Here is a 14,207-nt window from a genome sequence, read left to right on the forward strand (position 1 = left end):
CAAGACAAATGCACGGTGAGTTGATTTAACTTACAAAGTATGCAAACTAATCAATTAAAAACCATTGGAGAAATGAAGAAAACATTGGATTTAAACACTCAGGAGTATTAAGCAGCACCACAACAAATGATATTTTGTTGGATAAAGCAAAATGACAGCAACATTTGAGGTTGCTCAAGCCAAGCTAACAATTAAACCTCAGGCTCTGGCAGCTATATTGCTAAGCCTGCAGGCATCAGGGTGAAAGCATGGCCTGCCAGCCAAGCACAGAACCACAGAACTGCCTTAGGGTCAGTAAAGTTTGGCTGCTGGTCTTCCTCTAAAGGAATGAACTGAACTACCATAAGTATTTGCCAGTGTAGCCACAGTGCTATCTGTACACCTCCCACGTTCATGACTGATGCTGATAAAAAGCCTGATGTTACCAAAAATGTAATTATAGGGCATAGGTAGATGACTAGAATTTTAATTAGATTCAATTAGAAATTAATTAGGAACTGGGCAGCATTTAGAGGAATCCTGACTAATGGATCTCTTATGTGATCTGGTCTTGCAAATCACAGGTCTCCACAGAATTTGGCACACTTAAATGTGGATATAAAACTGGATAAAAATTGGGCATGATACTAGATCCTTGGTCTCTTTTCCTTCCACAAACTACTGATACAACTCACTTCCAATTTTCTGTGGGGATTTTTACCAGAAGTTAAATAAAAAATTAATTGGAAGTTCTAATATAGTATTTACTGTTTTCCCTCTTTATTCTGTTTTGTTCCTTCTTGACATCTGCATCTCTACTTGGATCCATTTCCTCATTTTCTTGCTCTGACTCTTCAGTGGTAGTTCCTGTTGAAATCAACCACTTTTTACAAAAAAAGAACTGCAAACAATTGAGCACTCTTCACGCTTCTGCTCAAAATTATGAGAATTGCTTCTTGTCACATTTTCCCTTTTTCAATGCCACCACATGTGGGAAATTTTCTGATTGCCGCCTGTCCAAACATTAATGCTGCAGTCACCCTGACTACTGTACCTACTTCTTGAATCTTTATAGCTTCCCATCTATTTCCTCACCTTTTCTCCTTACAAATCCTCTGAGAACTTTTATAAGTTTTGTGTGCATTTCATTCCATCATATTCCTCTCTCTCTGTTTCAGCTTCCTGGCTTTTGCTGGTTGGTTTGTCACCCCCTGTACTCAACTTTTCCCAGCTATTATCTGTGTTCTCCAGTTCTCCCAAGCTCATACAGTGTCTTCAGTGCAGGGCTTCAACTTTCTTAGCATACACTTCTTTTGTTTATTTGTTCGCTTTGTTCAATTGTTTGTTGATGTGTTTACTGTCAAAAGTCCCTCTCTGAAAACTAGTGAGTCCCGATTTAGCAAAACTTTGATTGATTTGAGCAGAAGCAGTTAAAACGTGCTGATGAGTGAATGCTGATTGATATCGTGACAGTCCATGGGGATTGTGGTGTAGGCTGAAAGTGAACTCTGAAGTGTCACTGCCAAGAAGTGCCTTTAAAGTTGGTCACTAGCTGTTACGAGCAGCTCTCGTGCCATGGGAATCTAGGGAGACGGGCTGGCTTGCATGTTCCCACCGAGGTCTGACCCACCGGTTTTGGGAACAGGTGGCGGCTCCTCCGGCCGCAGCGCAGTCCCTACAGGTCGCAGATGGTTTGAAAGGCGCCCGGCCATGGCAGGGAGGGCTCTGGGGCGGGGACGGAGCGGGCGGTGACGCTCTGTGTTGTGTGTGTTGTCCCTTGCAGTGCCCGGCGCCCCCGGCGCGCCCGCCAGCAGCCCGCCCTGCACCGTCAACATCCCCATCGCGCCCATCCACAGCTCGGCGCAGGCCATGTCGCCCACGCAGAGCATCGGCCTGGTCCAGTCGCTGCTCGCCAACCAGAACGTGCAGCTGGACGTGCTGGCAAACCCGCCGGCCGAGGCGGGGGGCGAGGGGCCGGGGCCCTTCCCGGGGGCTCCGGGCCGCTTTCCCGGCCCCGGGGCGGGGGCGCTGGCCGTGGGCGAGCTGGGCCGGCCGCCCCCGCCGCCGCTCGCCCCGCCGCCGCCCGCGCCCCCCGCCATCGCCCTGGCCGACCTGCGGGACCACGGCGACCGCGAGCATGAGCCCCCGCCCAAGGCCAAGGCCCCGCGGCCGGGGCCGCCGCTGGTCGAAGGCGACGCCGTCATCTTCGGGGCCGCTCCGGAGCTGCAGCTGAACAAGATGAACCCGCCGCCTCCCTACCCCGGCACCGTCCCCGCCGTGCCCGCCGCCGCCCTGCCGCCCCCGCCCGGCCCCCCGCAGCCGCCCCTCGATCTCTGCCTCAAGAAGGGGGAGTTCTCCCTCTACCCGGCGGGGCACTACCAGACGCCCCTGGGGTACGAGCGGATAACGACGTTCGACAGCAGCGGGAACGTGGAGGAGGTGTGCCGGCCTCGCACCAGGATGCTCTGTGCCCAGAGCACCTACACCCTGCCGGGCCCCGGCAGCTCCGCCACCTTGCGCATCACAGCTGCCGAGAAGAAGATGCAGCAGCCCTGTGCCAGCGCCACCTTGAACCGGCTCACGGTGCCCCGCTACTCCATCCCAAGCGGGGACCCGCCGCCCTACCCTGACATCGCCAGCCAGCTGTCCCAGGGCAGAAGCATGGCGCAGAGGCTGGACAGCAGTATCATTCATGCTACTCTGCGGAGGAACAGCAGAGAGGCAGCCCTGAAAATGGCTCAGCTGATGGATGGTCAGAGAGCCACCTTGCAACTTCCCCCTAAGGCCAAGAGCAACATTGTGTCAGCCCAGTACCAGCCGAGAGTGCCCACAGCCTTGTACACCTGCAGCCAGTGCAGCAGTGGCGGCGCCGGCAGTAGCAGCAGTGCGAGCGCTGGTGGCGCGGGCGGCATCGCTAGTGCCAATGCTGGTAGCAGCACTGCCAGCATTGGTGCCATGAGAGCAGATCTGAGCGCAGGGAGTGGCTCCCAACACAGCTCTGTCATTGCTCACTCTGTCAGTACTTCGCCTCTGGCCTCCCAGTCCTCCTACAGCTTGCTGAGCCCGCCTGACAATTCTCGTGACCGAGCGGATTATATCAACTCCGCTTTCACGGAGGATGAGGCTCTTTCTCAGCACTGCCCAGTGGAGAAACCGGTACGGCACGTACCTGTGTCCTTGACGGAGGCTACCCTTAGTGTAAAACGGCCACCGCCGTACCAGTGGGATCCTATGGTGAGTGAAGAGATATGGGTTCCTCAGGAAAGGACATCTCAGAGCTCAGTGCCCAACCCCCTAAAACCTCCTCCACTCATCATTGGTCAAGCTCAACATCTGGATATGTCTCGAGTGCCATTTGTTTCCCCCAAGTCTCCAACCAGTCCCACTGCCACTTTTCAGACGAGTTACGGGGTTGGAGTACCTTACCCAGGAAGCTACAGTGCCCCACCCCTTCAGGGAATGCAGGCCCCCTGCTCCCCCAAAGAAGCTCTGGCCCCAACACAGTTTGCACAGCAGGAGCCCACAGTTGTGCTTCAGCCAGGTTATCCATCCAACCTCTCCTATTGCCCTTTGCCACCCATGTACCCGGGAAGTAGCACTTGCTCTAGTTTACAGCTGCCACCGATCGCCTTGCACCCATGGAGCTCCTACAGCACCTGCCCACCTGTACAGAACCCCCAGGGCACCCTGCCCCCCAAGCCGCTGCTCGTGGTGGAGAAGCCGGTGATGTCTCCCCCGCCAGCAGAGCTGCAGGGCCACGTGGGCACAGAGGTCGTGGTGGAGACAGCAGACACGTTCCAGGAGGTGCTCTCATTGACAGAAAGCCCCGTTCCTCAAAGGACTGACAAATTTGGCAAAAAGAGCAGGAAACGCCTGGACAGTCGAGCTGAGGAAGGAAATGTGCAGGCTATCACTGAGGGCAAGGTCAAAAAGGAGGCAAGGACACTGACTGACTTCAATTCACTGATAGCCAGCCCTCGGCTGGGGAGGGAGAAGAAGAAGGTCAAGAGCCAAAAAGATCAGCTGAAGTCCAAGAAACTAAACAAGACAAATGAGTTTCAGGACAGTTCAGAGAGTGAGCCAGAGCTTTTTATCAGCGGAGATGAACTGATGAACCAGAGCCAGGGCAGTAAAAAGGGTTGGAAAACTAAAAGGAGTTTGAGGACAGCCAGTGAGCTGGATGAATTCAAGTGCCGGAAGGCCAGTGAGAAGGAGGATGGGCGACTGGGAAGCCAAGGCTTTGTGTATGTGATGGCCAACAAGCAGCCACTGTGGAATGAGGCAACACAAGTCTACCAGCTGGACTTCGGAGGGCGGGTGACCCAGGAGTCGGCAAAAAACTTCCAGATTGAGCTGGAAGGACGACAGGTAGGAAGGGGTGGCACGCACTTGCTGGAATGGGGGCCAGGATGTGGGAAAGCTGTGCCAGGAATGAGCTGTCTCTCATGCTGCAGAGAGCCTCCTGCTTGTGTCAGCTGTTCCATGAAAAAAAGCTTTGCTGTATGCTGGATAAAAAACAGTTGTCAAAGGTTTGAGTTCAGCAGGTAGGGTGAAGTTCAGCTGTAAAGTAAATACACAAAATAAGTTTGGTTTTACTGCAGTCAGACATGGGAACAAAGGCCTCCTTTAGTCTGGCTCTCATTGCTGAAGATTTTGTGATAATCACCATAGCTCTCCGCAGAGCTATGCTGTGCTTGCCATCAGTGATGGCTGTGGATGGCAGCTAATTGAATGAACACTGCTCCCTTCTTGCCCTGCTCACAAAGGTTAGCCAGGCAGCAGGTGGCTAAGGCAGTTATCTTCCCTTCGTGCCAAAATTTTCACTTGTGAGCAGCTACCAGGCCTTGGGGTTGGCTCTTAATGCTAGAGGAGATAGACACTGACCCACCCCAGAACAAAGTGCTCCTGGGCTGCTTTTGAACCGCCTGGGAGTAGAAGGATCAATGGCTAGTTCAAAAAATCAAAATTTAATTTTGGCCAGAGTGACTACTACTACACCAAACCCAGGCTTGTAAGTGGTGCTAATTAGGAGGATGCTGAACTGAGACTCAGGCGATTCATATTCATTTCCTTTGCCAGCTATAAGTAACTTTTGGTTTACTAAAGATATCAAGGCTCTCATCTTGCTCTGATTTAAGTATCTGACATGCATGGCCAGTGTTTTGGTTTTGCTTGTATGAAGCAACAGCTCAAAGGCAGCAATCAGAGCCATTTGTACTCCCTTTCTTCTTCAGTTAAATGGCTGTGGATATGTCCCCATGGGCAGCTGTGCAAAACCACCCAAGCAAGGGTTTTTGCTTGCTGGGGGTAACAAAGCCTGCCTTAACTTGAACAGTTAGTCCCCATTCTAGATCAAGGATCTTCACTGTAGAGGAAATAAAACCTGGATTTCCAATGAAGCAGATGAAAAAACAGTAGTAATAGGCCAAACTTCAGATATTCTCTAAAACCTGACTAGTTTCGCTTTTTTTGTATTTCTAACAGCTCTCACGGCCCCTTTGCTAATTCATTCTTGCTGTAATTATGTGCTAGTGAAGATATTTATGCAGAGGGAAATAGAACTGCAGAGAATAAACACCTTATCAGCTATGAAGTACTACAGTGAGGAAATTGGTTATTCCCCTTCCCTGAAAGCTCCTTTATTTGAAAACAAAATCTGTTTTCCTGATGGCTTGATGGTAGGATATTTCCAAGGGAGAGACCGATGTTTTCCTGAAGGAAGTGTGATGCTAGTGTACCCACATCTGCTGGAGTAATCGGTGGCAAGCTACTTAAAGCATTGCTATATGCAGTCTAGCATGTTTTATCAGTTTACTCTGTGTAGTCAAATATTGCAGTCAAAAACCCTATACAGATGAAAAGTACAGTGCTCTCACTGTTCTTTGGCATCATACACCATTCTGTCTGTAGCTCCAATCATACTAAATGGGAAGGGGAGGTGTTCCTACAAAAGAGCAGTAAAATTTCACTCTTATTCTTTTCTCTGTTTGCTTTTCTGTGGTTCATTTTTTTTTTACCTTGTTCTCTTTTCCCTTCCTTTTCCTCTTCCCCTGCTTCCCAGGTGATGCAGTTTGGAAGAATTGATGGCAATGCTTACATTTTGGACTTTCAGTATCCATTTTCTGCAGTGCAAGCCTTTGCTGTTGCTCTGGCTAATGTGACTCAACGTCTCAAATGAAAAAGCAGAGACTGGAGAGAGGAAAATGTTAACCTTCTAATGAAGTCCAAACCGGAAAATGTCAGGGCAGCCTGCTTTAGGTGTGCAGAGATGCCTGGGAGTTAAGAAGGCAGTAAAACTGGAAAAGTCTCTTGGTGCCCACCAGAAGGGCATTAACTCTAATCAGTCACGGGGTGGAGGGTGGGGGGCTGTTTTCTGTTTGTTTGTTTGTTAGCTTGTTTGTTTTCCGGTTTCTTTTTCTTTTCAAGCGTTGTGCTGGGTGTCAGAAAGAGCCAAGGGTTGAGAACCATTCAGTGTTACGTGGAGAAGTGTGGCTTTTGGCTTGTTGTGGTGGTTCTGCTGTGTGTGCTACAGTAGCTGATGTAAGCTCATGGGGGGATTAAAACAGACTGCTCTTTTTGATGGACTGCCTTATCTCATGCTATTCTTTTTAAAACAGGGAACATGACTTTTTTCTGGTCCAGTTTGTACTTCTACTGCTAAAACATCAGTGATAGCAGCAAAAAAGTAAAAAAAGAAAAGAAGCTGTAATACTTGAAGACGTGTTTCTTCTCTGATATCTGCTAATAACTGAGTACCACAGGTTCCAAGGAGGCTTATGTAGGTAAAGGTTTAATTTATTAACAGTGATGTGTTAGAAAATGAGAAAACATTGTTGCGAGTGGGTGTTTGTCATGGTTTAGGAACGGTATTCTCCAGTTTAGTGTTCCCACAAAACACTCCAGACCATGCACTACTCACTCACTGCCCCCTCCCCTTTTCCCTTCCCTTCCCTGCAGTGGGATGGAGAGGAGAATTGGAGGCACAAAAGATAAAGATCACAGGCAGAGAGAAGAACAGTTTACTGTGAACAGCAGTGAAATGAGAGAGCAAACAGTAACAGCAGCAACGTTAATAACAGAGTGCAGGAGAGGCAAAGGATTCACACGTTTGTGCTCGCCACGGGGGAGCCTGTGCTGTACCTGACTGTGCTGCCACACTCTGTGAGCCACATGGGACCCCTTCCCACGGCCCTAGAAAGTGATAGGGAGTGGTATAGAATAACTTCTGAATTCTAGCCATGCCCTCTCCTGGGTACTGCAAAAAATAACTCTGTTGTGGCTAGAACCAGGGTTTAAAAACCCACTGTGTCAAGGAAGTTGATGTCTGCTTGTTTCAAATGCTGTTAAGGGGGATAAACATCTTTCAGTAGGTGACAGAAGACAGAGGAGCAAATAGTTACAAGCATTGCTTCTTTTGTTACTGGCATAAACATCTGTCAGTAGGTGACAGAAAACTGGAGAGGTAATAATCGTGAGTGTTGCTTTTTGTTCATATTGTTCAGCAGTATTCTGTGATTTGGCCTGTAGCTGGGAGAGGTACAGCGTGATCAGATGTACCTCTGAGGCCGTGCCTGTGCTTGCTCCTCGTTTCAGTGTGTTTACACCATGCAAACAAAGCTTTTCCAGCAAATGAGAAGACCCAGTGTATTCAGTCCTCTTAGCAATCAGTATCAATCAAGTTCTACAACAGTGCTTGTATTAGGAAAGAGACAGAAGCGTAGTAAGTCATTACAAGAAGAAATTTCATCAGGGAAGCAAATTCATTAAAGGAAACAACATCATGGCTGGCTGGAGAACAAATCAGTTGAAAGAGAAAGGAAAAACTGGACAGAATCGTATCTTTTGTCACCCACCTTGCTACTTGCTCCAGCTAAGAGTAGGAGGCCAGTGTCTTCATGGGGTGGGACAGAGGACAGCTTAATAACAGTAGTATGACTGTGCACAGAGCTGTCGAACTTTTCAGCAGGTTGCTTGCACAGAAGAGTTTCTTTGTTGTCCATGTGTCGTGCACGTGTTTATTTGCTTTTACTCTTTCCTTCTTGTCAGCATTTTGCTACAGAATATGTTTTGATATGGAAGAAGTTTGACCAGTAATACACAAACTCCAAAAATACCAAAATTATTCATATAATTATTTGGACGTTAGATTACGAAACATCACAGCAGATTTTTTTCAACAATTGGTCTTTTGAAGTCAAGGGCCCACTTTCAAGAGAAGGATTTGCTGGTTGAGATGTCAACAGCTGATTTGTCTTTCATCCACGGTTTAGCTTCTTTACTTGAAAAATTCCATATAATTTATGATGAATATGTGTGATTTTCTCTCTTTGTTTTTCTTGATTCCTAGCAGTAGGACAGATACATGTTGCATTTGATTTATTCTGGAGAAACATTTGACATAAGCCCCTGCTGTACTAAAAATGTCACTTGTTTTTGATTGAGGACACCCTATTAAGTGCTTTGTCTATATTGAGTTATATACTGTAAAAACAGTAGGTTGAATTCTTAGTCCACTGATTCCAGTACACAAGGAGGGAAGTTGGCTGAGGAGAGGCCTCACCTGCCCTAAGGTCTGTGCTAACCAGCTGTACCCTAATTAGTGTTTGACAGGCACACAGTGAGTGCTGTAAGACAAGAAGCATACCAGGGCTGGCTTGTTTGCTTGCTGAGGCAAGAGCCACTTAGTCATGTGTCAGAAATACTCAGCTGGAAGAACACCAGCAGCTGAAATTATTAGGACATGGAAACAATGAGAATGTTTTTTTTTCTGAAGAAAATCTAATCTAAATAAGGACTTCTGCTTGCAGTTTCTTTAACCTTCCAGAGAACAGTATCTTCTTCACTTTGTTCAATGCCAAAATTTTCCAGTTATCAGTAGTTTTGTTCTAATGGAGAACCAAGAATTGCAACCGATAAAACAAGTAACAGAATTCATAATTTGGTTTCATTGGTCCAGGTCATGATTGCACCCTTTTGATAGTACTCACAAAGAGCCTTGGCATAGAAAGAGCTCTGATTTCTGCCCCAGCAAAGAATGGGGAATAATTACCAAAAAGATGGGAAAATGAATTCTATTTTCAACATCCTTTCCATTTACTTGTCGAAACATTCTATACGATATGATAGTTTTTTATCTTTTTGAAAATAATTTAGCCAAGTCTTTTTAATTAAGGATTTTAATATATAGGGAATCCTCAATATTTGAGAGAGAAAATACTCTAAAATATGTAAATTTCAATGAAAAGAATGGTAAATACATAGAAATCCGACTGTACAATTGGATCCTAAATTATACATAGAACAAGTGAAAGTAATTTTATTTTCAATTGAGATACCATATAGGCAACAAATTTAAGAATGTCCCCAATTAATCACCTGAGCCATGAAGACTGCTATTGCTTTCAGCCAAAAGATAGATGTTACATTTTCTATTTTGTTAGTAGAATCCAGTTTTATGTAGATAATTTAAGTTCTTCTAGGAGGAATGTAGCAAAGTGTTCAGAAATATCTAGTTCTTTTATACATGCGGTAATTTCCACTAGTAAAGGAGGTTTTTTCCAAAGCCTATTTTTTTTCAGTTGTGCAATAATTTTAATAGTCTAGGGAGTTTGTTTTGTTTCTGTTGGGTTGCTTTTTTGTTTTGTTTTAGTTTGGGTTTAATTTTTCTTTAGGGAGTTTGAGTGTTTTTTTAAAGATAATTTAATGCAGATTTCCTGTTAATGTCCAAAAAACAAATTATTTTCTTGCATAATGTAATGAGTGATTTAGGGATTATTTTATTACTATGTATCAGTGAGTTATACACACTTATTTATATTTAAAGAACATCTTTGCAAGCAATTGTTTGCTAGCAGGTAAATTTTGCTGCAAGAAATTAAAAATGCTTATCGGAAGACCTGGATTTGCTGGATAATATGCAAAAACTTCATAATGCAGGCAAAAATATTTTTTGGCAGCTAAACATGAGTTTGCTATGGAGAACTGTGCAGACTACAAAGAGTCTAGGTGAGTTCTTGGGACCTGCAGAAATCTGTCCTCTGTTTCCCTTCTGTATTTGTAACTATACTTTGGTTAGGAGAGGCTTAAAAAATGGAATCATGGTTTGCTTTTTCTTGAGGTAGAAGACAAGACAGGTTACATGGTGAGAGAGGTATAATGGCGTGGGATGTTTGTAAGGAGGTCACTGTAGTTCCGTAGGGTTTGGCTATGGCATGGCTCAGTGCCAGGTGGAGGTACAGGCAAACTAGCTTGGAATAAGCTGAGGCACAAGCAATAGTGTAGCAGTAGAAGCATTTTCCTCTGCTCAGCCTAACAATGCTCCTTCTTCAGCTGGGCTCTGCTGGTTCCAGCACTGCCACAGTGCTTCTGGCAGGTGCTGCATGGAGCTCGTGGAGCTGTGCCCTGACAGTGCCTGCAGCAGCTTTGCTGCTTCAAGATGCTCCATAGGAGACCTGTTGGAGCAGGTGTTCCTCCACTCATCCTTGTAGGTCTGTTCCAAGAGCAGCATGAAGCTGCTACAGAGTTTGGCTGCAGCAGCTTTGGGCAGAGAGAGCCCTGGTGCCAGCCAGCAGCCACGGTGTCCATCTGAAGTCAGAATCTGCTCTGCTGGAGTTGCAAAGGGATGAAACCAACAATCTGATAATTTTGAAAAAAATAATGGTCATAGCCTTGAAATAGATATTGAACAGAATCTAAAACTTTATATTTAAAGTTTGTCATAAGTGGAGTGACAATTTTTAGCTTTAAACAGTAAGAATACATGTTTCTGCAACATCCTAAGAAACTATGAGAAGGTGGGGGATGGGAGAGCAAAAAAAAAGGAGTGACCACATTAGCAATTTTGCACTCAGTTCCAGAGACCAAGTATCATGTGCCATGGGCTGCCTGAATATCAGTAAATTTGGACACAGGTTCATCTCACTTACAAAAGTTTCCTGTGGTGCAGCCACAAGTAAAACAATGTTAGTATGAAGGTGCATGAAGGTCTACAGATGTCAGACAAGGATATCTAACTTTGCTGAAGCCTTCAGCCTGAACTTTCCATAGATCCAGGCTTTCCTTAATGTGTCTTTTTAGTGTCCTCTCAGAAATTACAAACAGAATTTGGAGCTTGCCTGACTGTTGCCTCAGACAATTTCTGTGCATTTGCTTTTTGCAGCCTGATGTGTGTGATCCTATGTTTCCTTGGTGCCCTGTTACCTCTCAGAAGCATTTTACATCCTCATATAAAAAGAGCAGCAAGTGCAAGAACTGATTTGGTGAAATGGAAGGGGAGAGAAGACACAGTAAATTTTCATTAAGAATGTGTTTCCCAGAGCAACAATTTAGAAATTGCATGTCTACAGGGCCCAAATTACTCCAGACCAGTAAATCAGACTTAGAGATTGGTAAGAGATGAGACCCTTGTGTGGCATGCTGATAGAGGGTCAACTTCCAGCCTCACTACATGATTTACACCAAGATACATAAGAGATCAGAATACAACCCAAAATGTACTTCACCATTACTGTGTGATTATAAGGTAAAGATGACTTGTGTGACCCATACATCAATTGAAGGAAATTACAGAGCATTAGCCAACAGATGTGTTGGCAGTTCAGTATAACCCCCCTTGAAGAATGCCAGAAGTGAAATCCTGGCCATGGATAGTCATTCAGATGTTTTACTTTTATTTCCATTTCTAGGATTCCATCACAGGACAGGAGGGCAAGCTGTTTATGTTATTTAGAGATTGGCATAATAGTTTATCTAGTGTAAAAGAGCAAGTTAGTTATACTGCTTACAAAAATGAGAAAATCCTAGTAGACAAATGTTTTTTGTGTTCATGTCTCTTCCCCTTCAAGGCACAAACCTTCATTAGTAAATACCAGTTTAGAGTCTTGCTGCCCTCAGGAGTAGTCTGCAGGGAGGCACCACAGGTCCTCTTTACAGGATTGGAATTTACATGCACCATTCTTAAAGGAATAAAATTAATTGCTACTTGTGAACGATGGTCTATGTTAATTATTTTGTCTTTGTATTTATTTAACTTTTTTCTTTAAAAGTCCCACGGAGATGTTTTAAGATGAAAAGACTGTTTTCCCTGTTGCCTGAAATTACTGAAGATGTATCAGGAGTTTCTTTGGGTGGTTTGATTTTTGCTGCATCTAGAAAATTTTTAAGGCAAAAGCAATTAATGAAACAAAACAATGAAATAAGATTCAATGGAGCAATTCTTGCTAAGAAAACTAAAAGCTTCACCCTTTAACTTTTGATTTTGCAAATGAATCAGTAATGAGAAATTTGTGTTTCAAGGCAAATTGAGTGCTTGGAAGCACTATGCAAGTGTACTGGTTTGCTAACACAGAGCTGACTGCAGGATCAAGAAAAGATGATTTTGAGAGAAAAATTAAATTAATGAAAGCACCAAATATTTACCCATGAGTGTCCAATGAAAAAAATCAGATGATGTGATGTCAAAGCCTGCCAGTCTGTTCTTAATCCTCTGGTTTACAATTTTAAAATATGATTCAGCAATTCTAAATCCTGACAAAGGTTGTCTATTTTTGGAATTTTATCTGACTGGCCAAGTAGATGGCTTAAGATAAAGATTAAAGTAATAATAAAAGAGAAACATTTTGGAGCAGTAGGTAGACACCTGAGTTTCAAGTATTTCACAGGAACAATGCTTGGCCAGTAATTCATATCTATGTTGTTTGAAGCTATTTGTTCAGAACTTTTCTAACTTACCCTTTGTTTCTTTAGTTTGCTTGATACTTATTTTCCCTTTGGTTGCTTTTCACTTCTGTTTCACTATTTCAGCTTTCACTGCTTCTTTTTCTGTTTGTGTGTTGTGTGTTTGGGGAAGGGTATGTCTGTTCAAGATCTCGTTGTTTATTGTAGATAAAATATATGGTGTTGTGGAATAGCATGGAGATGCATTCGACTGAAAAGGCACTGTAGTGTTTCCTGAAAAAGAAGGGGAGTTGCATTTGTTTATAAATGCATTATTTTGGTACTGCAACTTTGAAAGTAATTCGGGATTTTTTTTTTCCATTTTTTTGGTTTTGCTTTTTTTTAAATTTTTCTTTTAAATTGAATGAGCATAGAGTCATGCAGGTGCATGCATTCTTAAGTGAGCAAGCCCAGCATGTTTTTCTTAAGACTTTTGAAAATTTGGCACACCATTTGTGAACTTTACTTACCTAGACTATTTTTCAATTATATTTTTTGAACCTCCTTTTTTTTTTTCTCCTGAATATACCATGGTATACTTGGTTTCCATTGTACTTAAAAACTACTCTGATCTGCCTCTCCTTTTATGTATCTTGTGTAATAGATTTTGCAGGAGGTGCCTAAGAAAGTATTGTTGGTTTCCCTATAAAAGTGTGGTTTGTCCAGATTCTTTACTGTCTACACGATTGAGAGATGGACTGATTGCCCTATTTTTCCTTGATGATTTGGAGTTGTAAGAGTTGTCCAGCTGTTGCTTAATAAAATTTTGCAGACTAGCAAGTTGCTGATTTGTTTCCGTTGCACTCTGCATCTTAGCAAGCACCTTAAATACTTCTAAAGCAGATGAAAAATCAGTGCTGGAACAACCTGGATAATAACCAGCCAGATGCCATTACGCTTTCTCTTTTCAGGAACCGTACCCACAAGTTCCACTGAACGTGGCACATGTACCAGCCACATCTTACCTTGTGGCATTCACGTGGGAGGATGGATGGCAAGGATTTTGTGGCAGTAATGTTCCTGTCTGCCTGGATATCAGTGGTTTCTTTTGGTATTTCTACCCTGCTTGCTTTCATTTTTAAGGAAATTTCTTCTGGGGTTTGTGGTATTTCTCATTTTGTCATTGATAAAGTGAAAACGTTAATGTCACCACAAGGGATTTCCTCTGTCCTGTCATCTTTAGCAACAAATGTTATGATGGCTACTATTTATTCCCTGGTTTCTTAAAGAAAAAAGCAAAGAAAACAAAACAAAACCAAAAAAAAGGTGGTAAAGTGCCTTACCTTGCCTGATAAACATCCCAGCTACGGCACATGTGAGAAAATCCTGGCATGGATCATCATAATGGACCCAGGTTACCTGCTTGCTGTATCCTCACCTCTACACCATATTCATAGGTGGCTTAGAAAAAGTTTGAACATTGAGCTACAAATTTTATTGATGATGCTAATTATTCAAAATAGTAACGGCAATGGCCAATTGTCAAGAATCTCAGAAAGTCTTCATGAAACTTG

The 14,207-nt window shown here is 44.0% G+C and overlaps 1 protein-coding gene across 6 annotated transcripts in view; it reads left to right on the forward strand.

Moving 5' to 3' along the window:
* The window catches only part of TULP4 (TUB like protein 4), a 142,844-nt gene extending 136,283 nt beyond the window's left edge, over positions 1 to 6,561 (forward strand). For all 6 annotated transcript variants that reach the window (XM_079331028.1, XM_079331033.1, XM_079331029.1 and 3 more), the window contains 2 exons: positions 1,763 to 4,347; positions 6,041 to 6,561. In XM_079331028.1, the coding sequence (XP_079187154.1) occupies positions 1,763 to 4,347; positions 6,041 to 6,157 (2,702 nt within the window). In that variant the 3' untranslated portion in view covers positions 6,158 to 6,561. The remainder of the gene's footprint in view (positions 1 to 1,762; positions 4,348 to 6,040) is intronic.
* Positions 6,562 to 14,207: the final 7,646 nt, after the last annotated feature.

Source organism: Erithacus rubecula (assembly GCF_903797595.1).
Source record: "Erithacus rubecula genome assembly, chromosome: 2".
Taxonomy (NCBI): Eukaryota; Metazoa; Chordata; class Aves; order Passeriformes; family Muscicapidae; genus Erithacus; species Erithacus rubecula.